This window comes from Panthera onca, chromosome A2, assembly GCF_046562875.1.
Source record: "Panthera onca isolate mPanOnc1 chromosome A2, mPanOnc1 haplotype 2, whole genome shotgun sequence".
Taxonomy (NCBI): Eukaryota; Metazoa; Chordata; class Mammalia; order Carnivora; family Felidae; genus Panthera; species Panthera onca.
The window spans coordinates 135,562,679-135,586,999 of NC_138340.1; the positions used below are offsets into that span (position 1 = coordinate 135,562,679).

Here is a 24,321-nt window from a genome sequence, read left to right on the forward strand (position 1 = left end):
CAGGAATGTCCCTGGGAGGAGAGCAAACGGGTCTACAGAATCCTCTACAGTTGCTTTTCTTTACTGGGGGAAATGCCATAATAAAAACAATGTTTTAGGAAGATTATTTTTTTTTAAATTTATTTATTTATTTTGAAAGAGACAGAGACAGTGTGAGTGGGGAGGGGCAGAGAGAGGGTGAGAGAATCCCAAGCAGGCTGCACACTGTCAGCATGGAGCCTGACGCAGGGCTCAAACCCACAAAACCATGAGATCATGACCTGCTCCAAAACTAAGAGTTGGACACTTAACTGATTGAGCCACCCAAGTGCCCCCAGGAAGATTCTTCTAATATAATATGCAAACTGAAGGAGGATAATGGAGATGTTGTGGTTAGAAGTTTATCAAATATTGTTATTCAAATTTTAAACAAAAGGAAGTAAAATTTTAAGAGACTTGTTGAAGATCCATAATTGATGGGACCAGCAAGAGAATCCAAGTCTTCTGATTCCTCTTTTTTTTTTTTTTTTTTTTTTTTATGTGCTCAATTAGGGTTATTGCTTATTAGATGAGAAAGTCTATCTTAGAACCTAATGACTTATCCATTGAACATTGCTGACTTTAAGTTAGAACTTCAGGCTAGTTAATCTCACTATGATGGTAACAGTATTATTAAACCATTAAGATTGTAAGTCTGCCATTTGTACAGGAGAATGTTATGATAACAAAGACTTGTGACCTAATGGCATTGAGAATTCCATGACATAGTTGTGAAAACTATTTTTAGCGAGGCTATTTGTTTTCATGGAAATGATATGTGAAGCTACCATGGTCCTAAATAAGCATATCTTGGGAAAACCACCTGTACTAACACACTTGAAATTTAAATAAATCAGGAAATTTCTTCCCCGATCTTCTCCCAAAATATCTTCTCCTTTTCCTTTACCCTTGAGGCAGAGTCTCATGTTCATGTCCATGCCTCATAACCTCTAATTTAAGATATGGAAGTCCAGGGCACCTGTGTGGCTCATTTGGTTAAGCGTCTGACTTTGGCTCAGGTCATAATGTCACGGTTTGTGAATTCGAGCCCCACATCGATCTTTACACTGGCAGTGCAGAGCCTGCTTGGGATTCTCTCTCTCCCTCTCTCTCTACCTATGTCCTGCTCTCACTCTTGCTCTCTATCAAAATAAATAAATAAAGTTAAAATTTTTTTAAAGGTACAATTGATAATAAGTGACATATTTTTAAAAAATTTAAAAATAAAATATGGAAGTCCAAGTAGCTGGGCAAGTCCACATAGGAGAGGAAACCTGCTCAGAGCAAGTTGAGCAGCTGGTCTTCCAGTCAACTCTTGAGAAAATAAGGGTCATGGTGGTATTACTTCAGAGAAAACAGGTAAGAAAGTATTGAAGCTTGTCTCCTAAGGAACTGAATTACAAATCAGGAGATTTACTTACTTGGGAGCTGGGAGACTAGTTAGGAAGTCCAGAGCAGGATCAACTATGGGATACTAATGAGCTGGCAAGGTACTAGGAAAGGGGTGCCTTATCAGGCATTGGATGTGTCCCAGAATCTTGGGTGGGTAGACCTAGAAGAGATAGTAAAGGAATTAACAGCTTCCTAATGCCAATTCTTAGATCAACTGAATCAAAATCACCTAGGGAGCTTTTCAAAAGTAGATTTTTAAATGTCATTTCAGAGAATCTGAAATCTGGAGTTAAATGAGTCTAATGTAGAGCCAGAATAAAAGAAACAATATTCTTTTGTTTGTTTCAAGTATCTTTTTTTTTTTTCCAAAATTTTATTTAATCAAGTATCTTTTCTAACTGTACTTCCTAACTGCACTTACCCAGGGGTACCTTAAATCATTGCATTTTGTAGGTCTTCCTTTAATAATGCTTATGTAGGGGCGCCTGGGTGGCTCAGTCAGTTAAACATCTGACTTCAGCTCAGGTCATGATCTCATGGTTTGTGAGTTTGAGCCCCACATCACGCTCTGTGCTGACAGCTTGAAGCCTGGAGCCTGCTTTGGATTCTGTGTCTCCTTCTCCCTCTGCCCTCCCCAACTCATGCTCTGTCTCTGTCTCTCTCAAAAATAAATAAACATTAAAAAAAAATAAAAATAAATAAATAAAAATGCTTATGTAGGGCTCCTGGATGGCTCAGTTGGTTAAGCTCGGTTCAGGTCATGATCTCACAGTTTGTGAGTTCACCGTGAGATCAAGCCCCACGTTGGGCTCCGGGCCAACAGTTCAGAGGCTGGAGCTGCTTCAGATTCTGTGTCTCCCTCTCTCTCTGGCCCTCCCCAGCTCGCACTCTGTCTCTCTCTCAAAAATAAATAAATGTTAAAAAATAAAATAAAAATGCTTATGTTATTTTCAAATACAAATACAGACTTACATACATACAGAAATAAACACTAAAGAAGCTAGAGATATGAACAAAATTACATATATACTCACAAGCTCATGCATAAAACCACATATATGTATGCATATATCTGAATATTAAGCAATAGTTTAATATTTAATTTAATAATTTAATTTAATAGTTTAAACTTTTTTAAATATTGGTGACAAGACTGTAACATCCATTATGTAAAAGAACTAGCTTTTTGTACTTTTGTTGGCCACAATAAAAATTATACTGGATTTTGAGTTTTCTGCTATAAATCTGGCCAGTGCAAAATCTCAGGGAAAGAAGAGCTTTTATTTTTCAGGTTGATAAAAAGTTCTCACTTCTTATGCTTTCCAGCAGGATTAATCTTTAGTCAGTATTTTTATGTACAGCTATGTGTATCAAGTTTGACTTAGGTCAAAAATTATCTTTCCTAATAAACAGAACTCCAATTTTTAATTTATGAATTCATTCATGTATATTTCCTGCTGTAGAAGTTAACCTCTGTTGATATATCATACAGAGCCACCCAACACTCTCAAGATAACACATCCATGTTTACAAAAGCTATGTGCAAAAATGGTTAATTAATTCTTTCTTCCTACAACTCTTGACTTTCTCACATTCTCTCCTTCCCTCCTCTCTCCTCCTCACTTCTTTTCTGTTCCCCCAACACTTCTTTTCTTCTCCCTCCTTGCTCATTTTCCCTGTGTATAAAGCAAAAGTGCTTAGTAATTATTAAACATTAATAACACTGGCACTAACTGGCCGATGATTTACTGTTAAAGACATGCTTTATGGCATGTTATTCCCTCTAAAGTTCATGTCCCCTCGACCCAAGCTTCACACCCTGCTCCCTTACCACAAGCAGCTATATTGTCAAGGTTGTTCTAAAGAATGATAAGGTAGCCATAAAGCAAGGTTTATGATTTTTCCTATCTACAAAGTCACAGGAAGCTCAAATGTACTCAGCAAATATTGCAAAATTGCAAGGAACCATTAAGTGTAACACTCCACCCTTTTCTTAAAGTTCTCCCCCTCTTTGATGTAATAAATGTATTCTCAAGTCAGAATTAATGAACTTTATGTTAGCAGTTCCTCTTTAACAACTTCTGGTTTGTCTGGCTCAGTTGAACCATATTAGGGTGGCGTTTAGGTGCATTTTAAAAAAATAAAATGGTAAACATTTGTGTGAGAAGCGCATCCATCACATTGGGTATAGAATGCTTTTCTTAATAATAAGTTAATCTTTATTGCACACTTATTATAGCATTACTTTGACCCTCTCTAGTATTCTTTATCTAAGTATTTTCAAAGTGCTTTACAATCTCAAACAGACCCAGTACATGCACAGAGTTCTTTGAAGATGGCATTTGCCTTTCTGACCAGCATTGTAAAGGAAATTACCCTAAAGAGTAAGTATCTATTTGAGTAGGTATAATAACCACAAAATACAAATTCCTGGGCTCTTCCCTAATTCATCTGAGTAAGAATAGGTACAACATTGTTAACAAGCTCCCCACGTGATTCTGAAATAATCGGTCTACATACTTCACTTTGAGAACCAATGGTCCACATATTTTATTTTATCTGTAGATAAACTCTGCTGTCAGCTCAGGTCATGATCTCGCAGTTCATGAGTTTGTGCTCCTCATCGGGCTCTGTGCTGACAGGTCGGAGCCTGGTTTGGATTCTGTGTCTCCCTCTCTCTCTGCCCCTCCCCTGCTCATTCTCTCTCTCTCTCTCTCTCTCTCTCTCTCTCTCTCTCTCAGAAATAAATAAATATTTAAAAAAGTCTTAGTCATCAATTTTTATTTAAGAAGTCAAATCATACCCAGCATCTTAATGTCACTGAATGATTTCCTGTAACAATTTTTGTGGATAGCTCCAAAGGAACTCAAGCTATGTGCAAATAAAGAGAAAATAGCATTTGTCTCTGTGCACAGGTCTTCTCTAAGCAATACTGCTTGTTAAACTCATGATAGTACCAAGTGGCATAACTTTTTTTTTGGATTATAATTTTCACATGAAAGAAAATGTGCTGTGAAGGCTGAAAACCAACACTCTTAAGGCAAATATATTACCAGATTTGAGTGCCCTTAGTAATCAGCAAAGATAAAGTTTATGTATACAAAACAAAGTGTTTTATATTTAATCAAATAGAAAAAGCCAAACACTAATAAAGAAATCTACAAATGATCAATAAACTAGGCAATCAGAGCAAGTACTCACATTAGGAACAGGATGTTGGTATTACTAATATATTTGATCTTAAAATAATGAGCTTATTCACAATTCTATTCAATCTATCCCCACTCTTTTGTTTCATTTGAAACTTAGCAATTTCCTATTAATTACACTCTCTAAGAAACTTATGAAATTATCCACATGTACACACATTTTTCTTCACAAATGGCTTCATTCCAGAAAAGGAGTCTAAATATACTAGCTCAGAACCTCAACTCTTTTCAGGTGTGGAAATCTTTTCTTTTCCTCTCGTTTCTTTTCTTTTCTTTTCTTTTTCATGCTTTTTAAAAAGTAGTCTGTACCACTAGTGTCCATTCTGGATAGGAAACAATTATATGATAATATTCCTGTTTTTTTTTTTTTTTTTTTTTTAATTTTTTTTTTTTCAACGTTTATTTATTTTTGGGACAGAGAGAGACAGAGCATGAACGGGGGAGGGACAGAGAGAGAGGGAGACACAGAATCGGAAACAGGCTCCAGGCTCTGAGCCATCAGCCCAGAGCCTGACGCGGGGCTCGAACTCACGGACCGTGAGATCGTGACCTGGCTGAAGTCGGACGCTTAACCGACTGCGCCACCCAGGCGCCCCAATATTCCTGTTTTCTAATTGCATTATTAGGGTCTGGACAAATTCTAAGTGGAACTTTATTGTTATTTTAGAGAGAGAGAGAGATAAAATGAAGAGCTAAATGAAGCTCTTCATTACCTGAGCTAAAATGAAGAGCCAAACCAACTGAGCCACCCAGGTGCCCTCTAAATAGAACTTAAAAAAAATTTTTTTTTTAGTGTTTATTTGTGTTTGAGAGAGAGAGAGGGAGGGAGGGAGAGACACAGAGCTCGAGTGAGGGAGGTGCAGAGAGAGAGGGAGACACAGAATCTGAAGCAGGCTCCAGGCTCTGAGCTGTCAGCACAGAACCCAATATGGGGCTCAAACTCATGAACTGGGAGATCATGACCTGACCTGAAGTCAGACCCTCAACCGAATGAACCACCCAGTCACCCCTAAGTATAACTTTTTACCAAATCTTTCCACCATTATTTTTCTACAAAACCCCAACTTTCAAGTGGTTACTGTGATGAATGTGGTATATACTTTTCCGATTTATTTAAATGAATATACACCCATTTATACATGTACTTATCAACAAACAATACTTAACAGTTTTGTTTGTGTGGTTTTAGAATTTATGTAAATGGTATACTTTATATACATCATTCTTCAACTTGCTTTCTTTGCTCCTATTACCTCTTTGAGGTCTAGACATGCTACTTACATGTAGAAATTTGTTTCATTCTTTTTAACTGTTATATTATAATCCTATATCACATTTTATTTACTCATTCTGATACCGATGAACACTTAGATTGTTTCAAGATTTTACTTAATACCGCGATGAAAATCTTTCAACATTTCTCTTTGCACATCTGCAAGAGTTTCTCTGGTGTGGATATCTGGCAACTGAATTGTGGTGTTTTAGGGTATATGTGCACATTTCCAATTTTACTAGATACTGCCAAATTGTACTTTAAAGTAGCTGTATCAGTTTATACCATCACCAGTCATTTATGAGTGTTCCCATTGACTCACATCTTGAAATCTCTTGTTATTGACAGAGACTTTAATTTTTGGCATTCTAGTTTGTAAAAAGTCCTATCTCTCTCTCGCCCTCTGTCTCTGTCTCTCTCTTTTCTAATTTGTAGTTCCATGATGGCTGGTGAGATATTTTCATGTTTGTTTGTCGTTCTGATTTCATATCCTTTGCCAATTTGGGGGGGGTAAGGTATTGCGGTGGTTATGAGATATGCCTTATGGATCACTGTTGCAGGAAGAGGATCTGAGAAATGGCCCCAGTTGCCATACATTGAAATCCTCCACTCACTGAGTTTGTCTTGAGACTTCAAGTTGCACAGGCAGCTTCCCATGAATGATTGAGTGTGGCAGGATACAGAAGCAGATTTGTGTTTAGAGGACGTGGGACTTACTTAGTAACTGGTTTTGGTTCAGAGACTCCCAGATGGCTTTTCAAAAGTTGGTTAGATTCAGATGGTGGTCTAGGGTCTTTCCACACAACCTTCTGGCCTTCTCTCCTTCACTCAGGGGTTGGACTTGGACTAAGTTCTCACATATCTCCCAGCCTCCCCGCTTTCTTTCCTATTTCCTTTTACACCAGTATTTCCCCCAATAAAATCATTACATATTTAATCTGTCTTAGTTTAAGAGGAGAGATCTTCAAAATTAAGATCAAAACTGATCATTAATTGAATACATTGTAAGTGTTAGAAAAGATTTTATCTTTTAGCAATGCATCCCTTGACAGCATTTTAGTGGTATGTAAAATACCATTGTCTTCTTTTTTAAGTATGGTACATCTACCAGAGGTTATCACCACTGCTATCCAAAATTAAAAACCTAAGAAAACCTTTCTTAACCTAGAGAAACTGGGTGATTTACTAGCAAGATATAAATGATCAAAATTTCTTTCAAAGCACAAAAAGACTTGAAGGCGTGCCTGGGTGGCTCAGTTGGTTAAGTGTTGGCTCAGATCATGACCTCACGATTCCCGAGTTCGAGTCCCATATCCGTCTTTGTGCTGACAGCTCAGAGCCTGGAGCCTGTTTCGGATTCTGGGTCTCCCTCTCTCTCTCTGCCCCTCCCCAACTTGTGCTCTGTCTCTCTCTCGCTCTCTCTCTCTCTCTCTCAAAAATAAACATTAAAAAAAGACTTGAATAGACATATTGCCACTATAAAGCTGGCTTTGTGTCTGCTACTTCAAAAGGCATTATCATTAGATGATTTTATAATTGAACTGTATCTCACCCTTAAGTAACATATAATTCCTGTATTATTTAAACTATACCAAACCATAGAAAAAGATAGAAAGCTCTTCAACTAATTCTCTTTTTTTTTAACTGAAGTGTAGTTGACATACAATATTATATTACTTTCAGGTATAAAACATAATGATTCAACATTTATATGTATTATGAAGTGATCACCATGATAAATGTAGCTACCATCTGTCATCATACAAAGTTGTTATGCATTACTAACTTTATTCCCTATGCTGTACATTGTATCCCTGTGTCTTAAAGTTTCTACCTTTCAATCTCCTTCACCTATTTTGCCCATCCCCCATCCCTCTCTCTTCCAGCAACCATCAGTTTTTTCTCTGTATCTGAGTCTGTTTCTGTTTTGTTCATTCATTTTTTTTTATTCCATATATAAATGAGATCATGAGTACTTGTCTTAGTGTCTTATTTCACTTTTTGTATTCCCACCAACCATGCACAAGGGTTCCCTTTTTTCCAATTCATTTTCTAAAGCCAGAATAGTCTAGGACCAAAATCTGAAAAATAATATAAAAAAATAAAACTACAGTTAATCATACTTATGATACAGATATTTAAGTAAAATGTTATCAGATGAAATATTAATAAATAGATTCCAGCATGATATAAGAAATGATAAAATATGACAAAGAAAGGTTTATGATAGGAATGCAAAAGTGCTTCAATGTAAAGAAATCTGTAAATACAGCATAATTTGTTATACGGACAAGGAAGAAAACCATATAGCAAGGTCAGTAGATGCTAAAAGTATACATAAAAATCAGCAGTCATTTGTAATACAAATTTAAAGTAAAAATAGAAGTAGAAGGAACTTCATAAATACAGTAACTTTATTTTAACCCTACATCCCAAAGTAAACCTTATTTTTAAGTGCTGAAAAGTTAATGCTGTCTGTCTTAAAATAGGGATAATATTGTGTTCGTGAAAAGGCTGTTTATCCAAAAAAACCCAAGAAGTTCTAGCAAAGAGCAAACAAACAGAAAACAGAAGTCTGTTAGAATTAATAAGGGAATATAATAAGATGTCTGGACAATAGATAAGCATACAAAAATAACTAGCTTTTCTTCACACAAGCAATAGTCATCAAGGAGTAAAAATAGAAAGCTATTCAATTCACAATAGTAGAAAATAATAAATACTGAAAGATAATGAAATACTGAAAGATAATAAATACTGAAAGATAATGGCAGGAATGTAAACTGGTGCAGCCACTATGGAAAACAGTGTGGAGGGTCCTCAAAAAAAATTAAAAATGGAACTACCATATGACCTAGCAATTGCACTTCTGGGTATTTAACTAAAAGGAGTGAAATCACTGTCTTGAAAATATCTGTACCCCCACGACCACTCCAGCATTGTTTAGAATAGCCAACAAATGGAAACAACATAAGTGCCCATAAACAGATGAATGCATAAAGAAAGTATTTTGTCTGTCTGTCTATATCTACCCACCTACACATATATGCAATGGGATATTATAACCCTAACCATAAAAAAAGAATGAAATCTTCCATTTGCGACAACATGAATGGAACTAGAAGGTAGTATGCCAAGTGAAATCCACCAGACAAAGACAAATACTATATGATCTCACTTAGTGGTGGAATATTAAAAACCTGAACTCATAGATATAGCAAACAGAGGGGTGGTTTCCAGAAACAGAGGCAAGAGAGAGTGAGAGGGTGAAATGGATGAAGGGGGTCAGAAGGTACAAACTTACGGTTTTAAGATAAGTAAATCCTGGGGATGTAGTGTAGAGCAAGGTGACCATAGCTAACAATACTGTAACGTACACTGGAAAATTACTAAGAGAGCAAATCTCGTAAGTTCTCACAAGAAAAATATATTTGTAACTATATTCAATTATATCCCAATTTAAAAGTATTAGGGATAAATCTAATGGGAAACTTATAGGACATAGATGAAGAACATTGTAAGCTCTTATTGAAAGGTCTAAAACATTATCTGCCTTGGTTTATCTTTTCGAACTTTCAATTTCTTCATATTTAAAATGAGGATAGGGCTGTGATGAATATTTTAAAAGCTAATACACGTAAAGTGCTTAAAATGGTATCTGACATATAATAGGCACTCAGTATCTTTAGCTATTATTATTATTACTATTGGTGTTATTGATATTGTTATTATATAGAAGACTATAAACAAAAAGTCAAAACATTTATGAATAATAATTGTTTGTCAGATATTAAATCATACTTAACTCTATTAAATGACCAAAACCAAAAATACTAGTATAGGAATAGAAAATGGATCAGAGGAACCAGAAAGTCCAGAAATAGATCTTAGAAAATATGAGAATTTGATATATGGTAGATGATAGATGAATTCAGAGGAAAATTATTTATTTACTAAATCATGACTGTTATTCAACTAAAAGGAAAAAAAGATTCATATCTCATACCATTGTACGAACAAAAATTGTCCCTTGAATATATTTTTTTGAATTTTGTAAGAGTAATAAACATTTTAAGAGAAAATTTAGAATATTATATGAATAACCTAAAAGTGGAATAGTACTGGGGCGCTTGGGTGGCTCAATTGGTTGAGTGTCTGACTTCAGCTCAGGTCACGATCTCGCGGTCCGTGAGTTTGAGCCCCGTGTCGGGCTCTGTGCTGACAGCTCGGAGCCTGGAGCCTGCTCCAGATTCTGTGTCTCCCTCTTTCTCTGCCCCTCCCCCACTCGCACTCTGTCTCTCTCTCAAAAATAAATAAACATTAAAAAAAATTAAAAATAAACAAATAAAATAACATTGAAGTAGTACTTTTTAACCAATATAGGAATTCTAGATAGATCGATTAACTTCATGAAAATGAAAATTTTGCAAATGACATAGTGTAAACATAGTGAAAACAGAAATAGCAGAAAAAAATTAATATCTGTAACATACGGAGACAAATGAGAGAAGTTTGGCTGAAATAGTCTGTTCTTTATTGTCTTAAGAAAAGAAAGTTAATGAAATAAAATTGCATTGTGCTCTTTGGACATTTAAATTCAGAGGGAAAGTGGAAATGATAATTCATGATCTTCTATTGTTTCTTGTTTTCCCCTCCACTTTTCTGGTCTCTTTTAGTCTGCCAATATCTTCTTGCCTTTTTCTACAGGTATCTACTTCTTCTGATACTATTCCTTTCCCATTTTCTTTCTCTACTCTGTACACATTTCTTCATTTCCTTTTCTTATATGTACCCATTTCTTTGTTGCTTGATGTTTGGTTATCTGCCCTTTCTCCATTCCCTCTTTCTCTCTTCCTTCATTCCATAAATCTTTATTAATGCTCGTACTAGGCTAAGATTTTGTATCCTCTACATTCATATTCTATCCCCTAAGTGAAACTGTGACATAATCATACCGTCAACATAACTACTGATATTTCTAAATTTAAACGCTTTTAAAAGCTTTTAACTGATTTAACTAGTATGGTGTTGAATTCAAATTTGGGGAACTGAAAACTCCAATAGTTTCAGCAACTGCTGGCTTTTTAATAGCTTCCTTTATAAATCTGCTTCCTTTATAAAAAGCCTGCACTCAATATATTCACATAATGCAAACTATTCTTGATTTTTCTTACTCCAAAGGATTTATTTTTTAAAAGAGAATGGGACTGGAGGAAAGCAAATATGGTACAGGAGAAAAGAAATACACATGTCAGTTTTCTTGCTAATTGCTCTAAATCAAGTACAGAGGATGTGCTTCATAGCACAGCTGAGTAAAGGCATAAAGACCAAGAAGTTCCTGGAAGTGCTTCTTCAGTGAGGCTGAAGATTTCAGACCCTAGAGTGTGGGATTTAGCTAGAGTCCTTGGTTTTGGATAGAATCCTAGATATATGGCTTGGCTCATGAGTTGAAAAAAATCATTTAGTTCAGTATAAAGAAATGAAGCACTTTCTTTGATATATCTCATTACTATGAAGGTCCTTCTCATCTGTAGGGCTACTGGCTGTCAGTGACCTCTCTGTGTGTGATATTTCTCCAATGCCAGCATAGTCATTTCCACTGAGTCCTACTGAATCTCCTCCAAAATGTCAGTACTTTTTGTCTCAGACCTTTGGTTCCCCTAGGTCAGGAGTACTAACATTAACAGTTCTTTGGGGGTAACAGTTCTAGCCTACAGGAGCTGCAAAATCGTTTTTAATATAAATGAATATTTGTTAATTTACCTGCTTTGTAAGTTTAGAGTTTTGTGTATGAAGTTCTATAAACTCTCATAAGGTAGACAACAGAAACAAATGGATAACAGAAGTAACCATTTTGACAATTTAAATATTGATAATGGTGGTGGGTCAAGGAGAGATGGTGGATTCTTCTTGATTGTTAAAGAAAAGGAGGCATAGTATAGAAATGCTTTTTTTAGTGGAGGGAGAAAGAAGAAAGTAGTAACAAAAGAAAAGAGCAGATATTTGGGGATGAGAAGAGCACAGGGAGAGTAACTTTTTTTGAACTAAAGGGAGAGTGTTACCTGTCTAACTCATTCTTCACGTCTCAGGCCAACTTAATCACTTCCAAAAAGCCTTGTAGAATTTTCTATATTGTATGGATACTTCTGTTGTCTGTACAATTAATTTGCCATTTAATTGGGTACTGTTTTGTAACCTGTCTTAAAAGGGTGAATTAAGTCATTGGGATGTTATTTAGCATTCTCCAGGATTATTCTCCAAGGACTATTTGTTATAAGTTCTAATCTCCTTTTACAATGTCTAGCATGTTTGTTGCCTTGGAGAAGTTATTAACTGGGAGTAAGAATGTTATGCCCCCTGTGTAAAGGTGGTGATGACAGGAGAGACAAAGTAGATGGCAAAGCACATGGGGCTGAGTTGCTGAGGATGGATGGGGAAGAAGCCTGTGGTGGTGGGTGGATGAGAAAAGTATGGAAAGGAATTGCCTTTTATTCTTGGTCATCCACTGAATATGCTTAGGTACTGCAGGGGATGGGAGTAGTGTTCTTTTAGTTTTTCTTGTTAGGTTTATTCGTGTCTGGAGATTTTATTTTAGAAGAATGAGTTGAAATTGGAAAGTAATGCATTTTAGCATGTTGGTAGTACTTGAGTTTGTGTAACAAATCTATGGATTATATACACCCGTGTTTACACGCCCATAAATATACATATGGTTTACCTTTTGATATTTTCCAATTCTTATTTCATGATCATGAATGAAATTCTAGAGGTTAAAGAAAAAATTACTTCTAAAATTTCAGCCATGTTTTGACCAATTGAAGTGGATTTGAAATAATTGAGAATGAAGTGTTAAATTTTGGCTGTGGTTAAAACAGTCTAATATATGATTACATTTGAAGGAAAGTATACCTTTCAAATTCATAAACATACTAACAATTCCTCTCTAACTTCCTTTTTTGGATAATAGGACATTTCCAAGTTTGCAGAGAAGGATAATATCGTTCTTGGAGAGGGTGGAATCACACTGAGTGGAGGTCAGCGAGCAAGAATTTCCTTAGCAAGGTGAATATCTGATTATTGGTTCAGTGGGCTTTTGTTGTAAATATACCCGTAAAAATTATAGATATTGCTCTATTTTTTTATATTTTGTTTCTGGAATTGAAAAATGCCTGGGGTTTTATAATTAGCAGGTTAAGAATCACCTTTATGAACTATAGATAAGGATTTACTATTCATATTTGATAAAGGTGATGGCTTTTTCAAAATGCATGCTCTTAGTTTGGTGTCTGTATATTTGTTGCCTTATGGTATGCTTTACTACAAGTAGAAAACTCAGGAATTCTGCACAACACAAGGAAAAAAAAGTGTTTCTTTTAAGTTGATCAGGGGGTCCCCACTCACCCACCCCACAACGTACTCACCTGCTTTAAACTTCTGTTTATACTTCTTGGTTTAGAAAAACATACATTTTCAAATTTTCAACATAATTAACAATTTCATAACAAAAATATCAAGGCAAATGATGTCACTTGGCTTAAAGTCTATAATCTTTAAAGGAAAAATAAGTAGGACAAGCACATCTAACATTGTAGGGGACAGTGAAGTCCCTTGGTAGAGACATTCTTGGTTTAAGCATTTTGAGCTGTCGAAGAGAAGTACATAAAGTTAATTTGTGTCAAGAAGAAAACTTTGTGGTTAAACTAGAACTTTCCGTTTAAAAAGTTGTTGGTGAGATGAGATGTCAAATGTTCCTCCAGTTTTATTTGAATAGAATTCTTCTCACTGTGTTGCCAAAGTTGTCAACAACAAATCACATTGACTGATTGATATTTTGGCTCCTTTGCCTTACTTTCTCCTGCTTTCAAAGTCTGGAACAGTAAACTAACTTACGGAGCACCTGCAATTGCCTGGTATTATTCTAGGCTTAATGTATGCGTGTGTAATTTTACTTAATCCTCATATCCTCCTGCAAAGAGAAAATTGTTCTCCCCACTTTATAGAAGAGATCATCAGATAATTGAGGCTGTTAGAGCTTCACTTGTAAAAACTATACCAGGAAATGGTAGAGTCACAATTTGAACCAGGTCCTCTGAACTCTTGGCATTAAACCATGACTTTATTTGGGGGTTACTTGTGAAGTAATAAATCAGTAGGTATTAATTATTCACAGACAAGATAATGGCTTCTAAATAAATAGAAATTGACTAATCTTTGCGTCAAAGTAAGACTTATCTTAAACATTCCATTTCAAAACTTAAGATATGCTATGTGGTGTCTAGGCATTTAACATAGACTTGAGGCTGTATTTACAAAACTTTAAAATTTGGTTTTATTTATAAGGTGCACACAATTTGAGCTACTATTGAAAATAATTATTGTTATTCTGATTGGAATGTGTCACATCACGTGTTGTCCAGTTTTGGGTTGTGAATACATTATTTCCAATTCTTGAGAAACTGTGGTCATAGATGTAAAGGAGAGAGAGAAGCAAGACAGAGCAGGGGGCAGTGAAAGACCTTGAGGGTGTATTTTGATAGGGGTCTTTTATCTAGTTCTTGCATGTTATCTTTAAAAATAATTTATACTGCAAAAGTTCTTTTAAAAAATTTTTTTAATGTTTATTTTTGAGAGAGAAAGAGAGAGAGAGAGACAGACAGAATATGAGCAGGGGCAGGAGAGGAGCAGAAAGAGGGAGAGACACAGAACTCGAAGCAGGTTCCAGGCTCCCAGCTGTCAGCACAGAGCCTGACATGGGGCTTGAACTCATGAACTGTGAGATCACGACTTGAGCTGAAGTCAAAGACTTAACCAACTGAGCCACCCAGGTGCCCCTATGTTGCAAAAGTTCTTTTAGATTTCACTTTGCCTTTTTGCCATTTCTAGTTTTTAACTGAATACAATTTTTACAGAAAATACCAAGAGTTATACATAAACCCTGAATCCTATGCATGGGGTAAGGGTAGTGCTGCTAACAACCACACCTGAAAAGTTTAGATGTTATGAAGATTTAATCTCATTTCTATTAACATGAGACTACATCTTCATCTTATTACTGTTCTAAGATTAATTTAATGAAGATTTTACTTGCTCATAAAATTTTTATTTATGGGGTGCCTGGATGGCTCAGTCAGTTGAGCATCTGACTCTTGATTTTAGCTCAGGTCATGATCTCAAAGTTCTTAGGATTGAGCCCTGTATTGGGCTCTATGCTAACAGTGTGGAGCCTGCTTGGGATTCTCTCTCTCTCTCTCTCTCTCTCTCTCTCGGCCCCTCTCTGCTCATGCTCGCTCGCACTCTCACTCTCTCAAGATAAATAAACATTTAAAAAGTTTATTTTTTAATTTATTTTTGTTTCAAGTTTTTATTTCAATTTATTTAAATAAAAATTTATTTAGATATGTTAGCATATAGTGTAATATTGGTTTTAGGAATAGAATTTAGTGATTCATCACTTACATATTTTTAACTTAAAAAATAAAACGGATATGGGTGTACATTTTTGTTGTGAATTATTTATCCTTTCTTGTTTGGAATTCTTATAAATATGGTACAGAGACTGAAACTACATGGAGCAAAATCCAACAGTAATATTACAGCCACAATACCAAAATTTTTTGGTAGCAGTCAACACTGAAAGACACTTAACATTTCTTTTTATCTCATGCTGCTATTTAGTTGCTGTCTCTGACATTTTATAGCATTGAAACAGTCCATTTTCTTTTTTGCTTTCCCACCAACATGCAAGATCTTTGAGGGCAGGGACTATGTAATTTTTACCACTGTATTCCCAGCACATAGCATGGTTCTTGACTCTAAACAAATACTATTATTAAAGATTTTCTTTTTTTAAGGTAGTATTTTAAATTGTATGGTCTGGTGTGATTCATTTTGTTAACTTCTGCTAGTTTATATCATTTACACTTAGCAAAGCCAGTTTAATCATTCTTGAAATGTTGTGAAAACCCATAAAAATCTTTTAAGACTTACCTTTTTGATTCTCATTTAAAATTATTTGTACTAAATGGCATGAGATACTTAAAAATATAATTTAATTTCCATTTTCTTTTTAGAGCAGTGTACAAAGATGCTGATTTATACCTGTTAGACTCTCCTTTTGGATACCTGGATGTTTTAACAGAAAAAGAAATATTTGAAAGGTATGTTCTTTGAATAATTTATAATGCTCATGCCATGCTAAAAGAGAAGAAAGCACAACTATACCATCATAGATGACATTTTACCCTTGAGAAATATGGCCACCATTGTGGTAGAATGTGACATAGCACTCACCCAAATCTGATTTTCCCTTCACAGTGAAGACTCAAAATCACTTCCATTAAAACCTGTTCTGACCATATAGTAAACCAATTTCTTCCATTGCTATTGTCAAAACAATCACTATCTATGTAGTTTTTACATTATTATTGCCTTGTGGCATATATTATTTTAAATGGTTATTGTACTTAACATTTTTACTTTTTTGTGTTAGTATTTTATTCTGTCTTCTCCTTAGATAGGATGTCTCTTAGAAAGTAAACAAGCTGAATGTTTTAATGTAGGTGAATGCTCAGACTATTTATATACCTCAATACTTTCTATAGAACCTCTTCCTTGGTTACACAAAACTAGGGATTTTCATTTTATTGGAGCTCCTACTAGGGCACAATTTATGTAAAGTTCCTAAGAGGAGCAGTTTTACAACTTGATTTCAGTTTCAAAATGATTTCATGAGCTATAAAGTAGTTTATTAAGAGAATTATTATACTTTTCTGAAATAAAGATTTTAAGCAATGAGGATGTAGAAGTTTATGTCTATAAAATGGCTGTATTACCCCTAGAAGTACCTTTCCTACAATTTAAATTTAATACCTAAGATTTTTACAATCCTGTAATTGTGATAAGTAACTTATTACTAATATACACTTTGTTAGCTATATTAGTATGTTAAAGTATAATCTAGAATGATGCCTCTTTTTATACAATATATAATGTATTAATATCTAAAAGAAAGTGGCCTCTCTTAGATGGTTCTAGTCAGGATTTCTTTTTAGACTAAAGGGAAATTATATTAGAGGAAGGTTAAATTTATTATTCAGTTCTCTGGTTTGTTGCTTTTTTTTTTTTAATAAATCAGATTAGTCTTAATATAAGCTCTTGAGAACTAAATTTGTGGCCATCTTAAAATGTAAAAGGAAATTAATAGAAAATGTAAAGAACAGGAAAGCTCTGACATTTTAGAAGACACAGAATTGCATACACCCGTTTCCCCGGGATCTTTAAAGGTTATCTAACAATTCTCTCATTTTCTGTATGAACAAACCAAGACACAGAGGGTTGCCAATTTGCTCAAAGTCCAACATTTATTTAATATCAGATATTTAATTTCACTCTAGGTCTGTTAACTCTCAATTTTATGATCTAGCATACTCTAATAATTCAGTAACATATTTCATGCTATAATAATTAAAGAGGCACCAAATTAATTGCTATTTTTACTTTTAGAGGTATTTTAAGTATAATAATGACGTTGTATGATAGATGTTTTACACAAGAATACATTAACAAAATGTTACAATGCAATATATAGACTTGTAATAAAATTCTTATACAATTGATATCTTATTTTTATCTTTTTATATTCTTAAAGCTGTGTCTGTAAATTGATGGCTAACAAAACTAGGATTTTGGTCACTTCTAAGATGGAACATTTAAAGAAAGCTGACAAAATATTAATTTTACATGAAGGTAGCTGCTATTTTTATGGGACATTTTCTGAATTACAAAATCTACGGCCTGACTTCAGCTCCAAGCTCATGGGATATGAGTCTTTTGACCAGTTTAGTGCAGAAAGAAGAAATTCCATCATAACTGAGACTTTACGGCGTTTCTCATTGGAAGGAGATGCGGCCGTCTCCTGGAACGAAACAAAAAAGCAATCTTTTAAACAGACTGGAGAGCTTGGTGAAAAAAGGAAGAACTCTATTCTTAATCCAATCAACTCTATAAGGAAATTTTCAATTGTTCAAAAGACTCCATTACAAATGAATGGCATCGAAGGAGATCCTGATGAGCCTTTAGAGAGAAGGCTGTCCTTAGTTCCAGATGGCGAGCAAGGAGAGGCTGTCCTGCCTCGAAGCAACATGGTCAATGCTGGCCCCACATTTCAGAGACAAAGAAGGCAGTCTGTTCTGAACCTGATGACCTCTGTGAACCAAGGTCAAAGCATTCACCGAAGGACAACAGCATCCACACGAAAAATGTCACTGGCCCCTCAGACAAACTTAACTGAAATGGATATATATTCAAGGCGATTATCTCTAGATAGTGGCTTGGATGTAAGTGAAGAAATTAACGAAGAAGATTTAAAGGTATGTATAAATTATCAGTGGTTTTTTGTTTGCAACAGAGTGCAACTGAGTGAAATGCAGTATATAGTGTGATATAAAACTTACTCAAATAATGGGTTTAAGGTGGAGATTATTTTAAGATTCAGAAAGTCCAGAGTCCATAAATTATGTAAGCAACTTCAAAATGTACAAGAATGAACTATTTCCTTTGGCCATGGATGTATCTTCCTATAAAATATAACGTAAGGGCTAGTATTGGGTCCTTTACTAGGCCAGTAATCAATTAGAAAAATTATAAATTATAATGAATCTGCTTTGTTACTACCTTAAAATCTCTGTGGAAAGAAGTGGAGTATAAATAAATATATAAACAAATAATAGCTTCAGTTATTTAGAAGCCAAGAAGTATTTCATATGCAAGTAGTCTATGTAAGGTATGTAAGCATCTAGTCTCTTGACAGGACCAACTCGCATTCTGGCTTACACATCAGTCTTACCTTAATTTAGAGTGGGCTTTCTTTTATCTTTTAAATTTGCTTTAAAGTTTGTTCTCTGGACAGATTTCTCTTAAAGAAGGTTTATGAAACTCAACATATACTATGCCAACCTTCAGGTAGAAAGCCTTTTATATTACGTTTTAAAGAATAAAATGCTTTTATTCTTCAAATAGGAAGCAATATACAAGAGGAGGGGTTTTGTTTATTGTGTTTTGGGTTTTATTAGAAAAATTCCTCAAGTGCCTTGGATGAATCAGGCAGCATTTTAATGAATTGCCATATTTTGTACATAGATCATTTAAGAGTAGTATGATTTTGGTTAGGGTACAAGTCAGTTCACATCTTTGGACCAACTTTTCCTCTTCTGTAAAATGAGAGAACAGCAAAGGTGATATCTAAAATACATACTTTCAGTATTTCTGTAATTTTACAAAGGTTTTCTAAGGGATAGTTTTTCTGTATGGTTTCATATCAATCTGAATGAATTTCTCAAATGTAAGCCTATAAATTTAGTTGTAAAGAATGATCTCTGTAACTGATAATAGTTCCTTTAAAAAAAAAAGTTTATTTATTTTGAGAGAGAGAGAGAGAGAGAGCACGTATGCGCATGTGCATGAGCAGGGGAGGGGCAGAGGGAGAGGAAGAGAGAGAGAACCCCAAGCAGGTTCTGCATTGTCAGTGTAGAGCCTGAAGCAGGGTTCATTCTCAGGACCCTGAGATCAGGACCTGAGCTGAAATCAAGAGTCCAGATGCTTAACTGACTGAACCGCCCAGATGCCTTGATAATAGTTAACTATTTACTGATCACTCCTAATGTCAGTCACCCCACTACCCTAGAAAGTACATATCTTCATTTACAGATTAAAAAACCCCTAAAGTTTAGAGAAGTCCCACTGCCTAAACTCAGGCAGCTCCCAGGAAGTCAATAGTGGAGCTTAGATTTAAATCCAGGTTTATTTGCTTCCAAAAATCTTTACATCTTAGTCAAATACTCTACCACTGAGCTATACCCCTGAAAAGTCTTTACATCTAATTAGTTTGCTATGTTCCGATTTCATAGGAACCCCTTTTAGAGTTCCTGGGGATTCTCTTATGAATTTTGTTGACTTCAAAAGAAACAAAAGTATCTTTTCCTTTGGGACTATCTGGAGCTGCTCTTTCTCAAATTTTCGAAATGCATTTACCAAAGGACAAATAAAAACTTTCAGGGAGGGGCACCTGAGCGGCTCAGTCGGCTAAGCATCTGACTTTGGCTCAGGTCATTAGCTCACAGTTTGTGGGTTTGAGCCTTACATCGGGCTCTCTGCTGTCAGCACAGAGCCCGCTCGGGATTTTCTGAATCCCTCTCTCTCTGCCCTCTCCTGCTCATATGTGTTTGCAGGTGCTCACGCATTCTCTCACTCTCTCAAAAATAAATAAACATTGAAAAAATATTTTAAAAAAATTTTCAGGGAAATATACTGAAGATTAGAATTATATAACAAGTCATGGGGCGCTTGGGTGGCTTAGTCGGTTAAGCATCTGACTTTGGCTCAGGTCATGATCTCATGGTTCATGAGTTCGAGCCCCACATCGGGCTCTGTGCTGACACCTCAGAGCCTAGAGCTACTTTGGATTCTGTGTCTCCCTCTCTCTGCCCCTCCCCCACTCACACTCCTGTTCTCTCTCTCTCTCTCTCTCTCAAGAATAAATAAACATTAAAAAAAAAAGTCGTATCTGGAAAGAGAGAGGAACCTTCAAACATCAGCTGGCCTTCATGTCTATTAGCAAACTTCTATAGCCAACAAAATTGCAAACTGTTTGTCCGTGGAGCCCTGAAGAAATAAGTTAAATCAAGAGGAGTTCTAGGAAAATTCAGTTTGATGATGCAATGTATTTGATAAAAGGTGTGACACTGTTAAACATTAAAATGGTGAAATTGTCTGAAGCTGGTACAGTTGTATAATCAGTGATACACTTCCAGAATTTTGAAAACTTACAGCATTTCTCATTTTTCAAAAAGCTGTGTTGCTTCAGTGGACATTATACTGGTTATAGAGTGACATCACACATGTCATTCATAGCGGTTTATATTTGTTGAAATTTGTTTACCTAGGAATACTAGTATTCCTTTATTTCCAAGATTCAAAATAAACCACGATGGTCATGTGAAACGGTGTTGTTTCCTTGCAGTAACCATGATTCTTTTTTTTAGGAGTGCTTTTTTGACGATGTTGAGAGCATACCACCAGTGACAACATGGAACACATACCTTCGATATGTTACTGTCCATAAGAGCTTGATTTTTGTGCTAATTTGGTGCTTAGTTGTTTTTCTGGCTGAGGTAAGAATTTTCTGTTGTAAAATATTACTGTGATTTAAAGTTACATGAAGAATAGTTTGGAAGGGTATATACATAGATATGCACACACATACACATACACACACATAAATATATATGTATATTTGTAATTTTAAATTTTGTTTTCTTATTTAGTCTTGAGAGAGAGTGTGAGGAAGGGAAGGGCAGAGAGAGAGAGAGAGAGAGAGAGAGACAGACAGAAAGAATACAAAGCAGGCTCCAGGCTCTGAGTTGTCAGCACAGAGCCTGACATGGGGCTCGAACTCATGGACCACGATCGTGACCTGAGCTGAAGTTGGATGCTTAACCGACTGAGCCACCCAGGCGCCCCAATATATTTGTAATTTTAAATTACATAATTATATGTATAGATTCATATAATTCTTCTATTGCCATTTTACTCTTTCATACATAGCATATTTTATATATGCTCTTTATATATGCTAGGATTATCTCTCTTTCCATATATTGTATATATGCTCTTTATATATGAAGAGCTTTTAGTAGAGAGGTTCAAAACCTACAAAAAGAAGAATGGATTTATATACATTATATGGATTGAAATTAAACAGTGAAAATTATTCTGTACTCAGTTTTAAATTCATTTGACTCTAGATATTGCATTTTTGAATATGCAAGTGATGAATCACCGCCTTTAAATGACTTTGTCTTCACAGAATGAAATATGTATTAATGGCTTAGTAACCATATGAAACAATCCTTTCAGAGATCCAGATCGCCCTCTTGCTTACAGAATTTGTCTGTATTCAGCACCACTATCTTGGTCTCTTTGCCCACCCCTGCTGTCCTTCACAGCACCACATTAAAAAAACAAGGGAGGAAAGTGCAAACAGCACAGTAGGCTGCAAGTACAATCCCATGAGGACATAAGAACTTCTCAAAGCTGGATGGTGGATGAGGCTTCTCTCTAAATGAGGAACAGCCACGTAAATGCCAAAAGAAGCCTGGCAGAGAATGTCTATGGGCGAAGTGGCTTTGAGGCTGAATGGAAAGCATGTACCCTCCAGTTGTCTACTGGGGCCAACTGAAACCCGGCACCAGCAAAGGACTTACCAAGAGGGAATTTAAGATCAGTTTCGCTAAGTCTTTGTTTACTGAGATAAGATGGAAATCCAGGTTTTTTTCTGTAAAATTTTCCTATTTTTAAATGTGGGTAGTTGATTAAATAAAAACAAACTAATGAAACACTACATGGGCCCAACAAAACACACATGTGGATTGGATTCAGCCTGTGAATGACTACTTACTCTAGATATTTATTTCAGGGAGCACCACAGGCTGTGCCCCAATATACAAACTAAATCTAACATACAGGACCATACTGTCTTCAGGGAGGGAGTGACTCAGGTGAAGAGCTGTCTCTCCTGAGACAGTATAAATGTACATGTAGTTGAAACCCAATCTTACAGCTACATGTTTTTTCCTATTGTTGGGATATTTCTAACCTCAGTGAAGGGGTCTACATAAAATATCATCACTTCTCCCTGACCAGGTAAGATAGTGTTAAATATCTTAAAGTATATAACAAAAAGTTGTGCATACTATTTCATCGGTAAACCATCAGTTTCCATTTGATCTTTAAGTTATGGTGGTATCTCTTTTTTTGCCCCATCATTTAAATTAATAAACCAAACGGAAGCTTGATGTGAGTTGCAGTATAGTACAATACCAACTATGGCGTCACACTGACTTGGCTGTGACCTTGTGTTAACACTATGAAACGGAGCAAGGTAGTTAGCAACACTGAGCCTCAATTTCCTCATCTACAAAATGGCGACTGCAAAATGTGGCATGCCACATTTAATCTCAAACCAGCCTTTCATGACTGTTGATGATTTAAACCTCTGCATCTAAAGGTCACATTCTTAATTGTCCTCAGTTTATAGAGTTATATAGTACCAGCTTCCCAGGTCCTTTTTTGAGTTAAGAGACATCATGATTATAAAGCATTTAATGTAGGGCTTGGCATATAGTGACCAATGCTAGTTGCTGTTCTCATTAATATCCTTAATGTCATACCATTATTACTAAGCTCAAGATAGTCTGAGGTAAACAAGTCTATAACCAAGATATAATGAAAGTTCAATAATCCCTTTTATACTTTAAAATACTCCAAATATATATATAATATACTATATAATATACTTTATACTCCAAAAATATGGAGTTGGATAATTTGACACTCTCACATAAGTGTATTATTTATTACAAGAGTAATAAAATTTGCTTTGAAATGTATTTTATATTTACCTCATTAATCTCTGCCAGTCATGCAAATGACCAACCTTAATGTGAATGAAACCTATTCCCATGCCACATTTAATCTCAAACCAGCCTTTCATGACTGTTGATGATTTAAACCTCTGCATCTAAAGGTCACATTCTTAATTATCCTCAGTTTATAGAGTTACATGTTACATAAGAAAAAAATGGGCCTATCTGAATGTGGTGATGATTTATTTTAATTTATAGGACCTTTGTCCTATGCAGCTCCATGGAATTGAACTTATGTACCTTTCAAAATGGTGTATAATTAATTAACTAATTAGTGGTTGAGCTCTGAGCTGCTGCACATGTGTATATTATTACTAGCTCACTTAATCACGAAGATAGTGGTCTTTTGTCTTCAAGCTAGAAACTAAATTGCAAGACGATATAAATTATTAGTGGAGCTCCCACAGTTATTGCAAAAAAATCTCTTTTAAAATGGGAAAAACAATTGATAATGCCATTTTCTAGGCAAGAAATAATATAATGTGATGAGACTTTTTGGCCAGTGTCCTGGGACCATTGTCAATGAACTGGCTCTCAAAATTTTGAATAATAAAACCTTGGTGATAGTAGACAAATAGCAATTGTTTTAATTATGTGCACATTTATATAGCTACATAAGTCATTCACTAATGTTCAGAATTCTGTCAACTTCTTTGAATCCAAATTTACACTTTTTCTTCTAGACTAAGCTTCTTAACACCAGTGTGCCCTTTTCTCGTTAATATTGACGTATCTCATTAGTATGCATCATGGTACAGATGATAATCCAGGAAGATAGTTTAGTTCTTTTAGTTCATCATGATCAGAAAACCTGAAGAAAGGTTAAGATATTTCTTCCTTAATGACAGTGATTTATCCATTTTTAGTTTTCAGAGGCACGATACTTCAATTTAGGTTTTATGATTTCATCGGGTTGGTTCAATATGCTTCCCGTTTTTATTCAGAGTGC

General features: G+C 35.3%; 1 protein-coding gene across 2 annotated transcripts in view; it reads left to right on the top strand.

The window, feature by feature from the left end:
* CFTR (CF transmembrane conductance regulator) overlaps window positions 1-24,321 on the top strand; it is a 183,524-nt gene that overhangs the window by 82,164 nt on the left and 77,039 nt on the right. For both annotated transcript variants that reach the window (XM_060632964.3, XM_060632965.3), the window contains 4 exons: window positions 12,860-12,954; window positions 15,963-16,049; window positions 17,540-18,260; window positions 20,931-21,059. In XM_060632964.3, coding sequence (XP_060488947.2) covers window positions 12,860-12,954; window positions 15,963-16,049; window positions 17,540-18,260; window positions 20,931-21,059 — 1,032 coding nt within the window. The remainder of the gene's footprint in view (window positions 1-12,859; window positions 12,955-15,962; window positions 16,050-17,539; window positions 18,261-20,930; window positions 21,060-24,321) is intronic.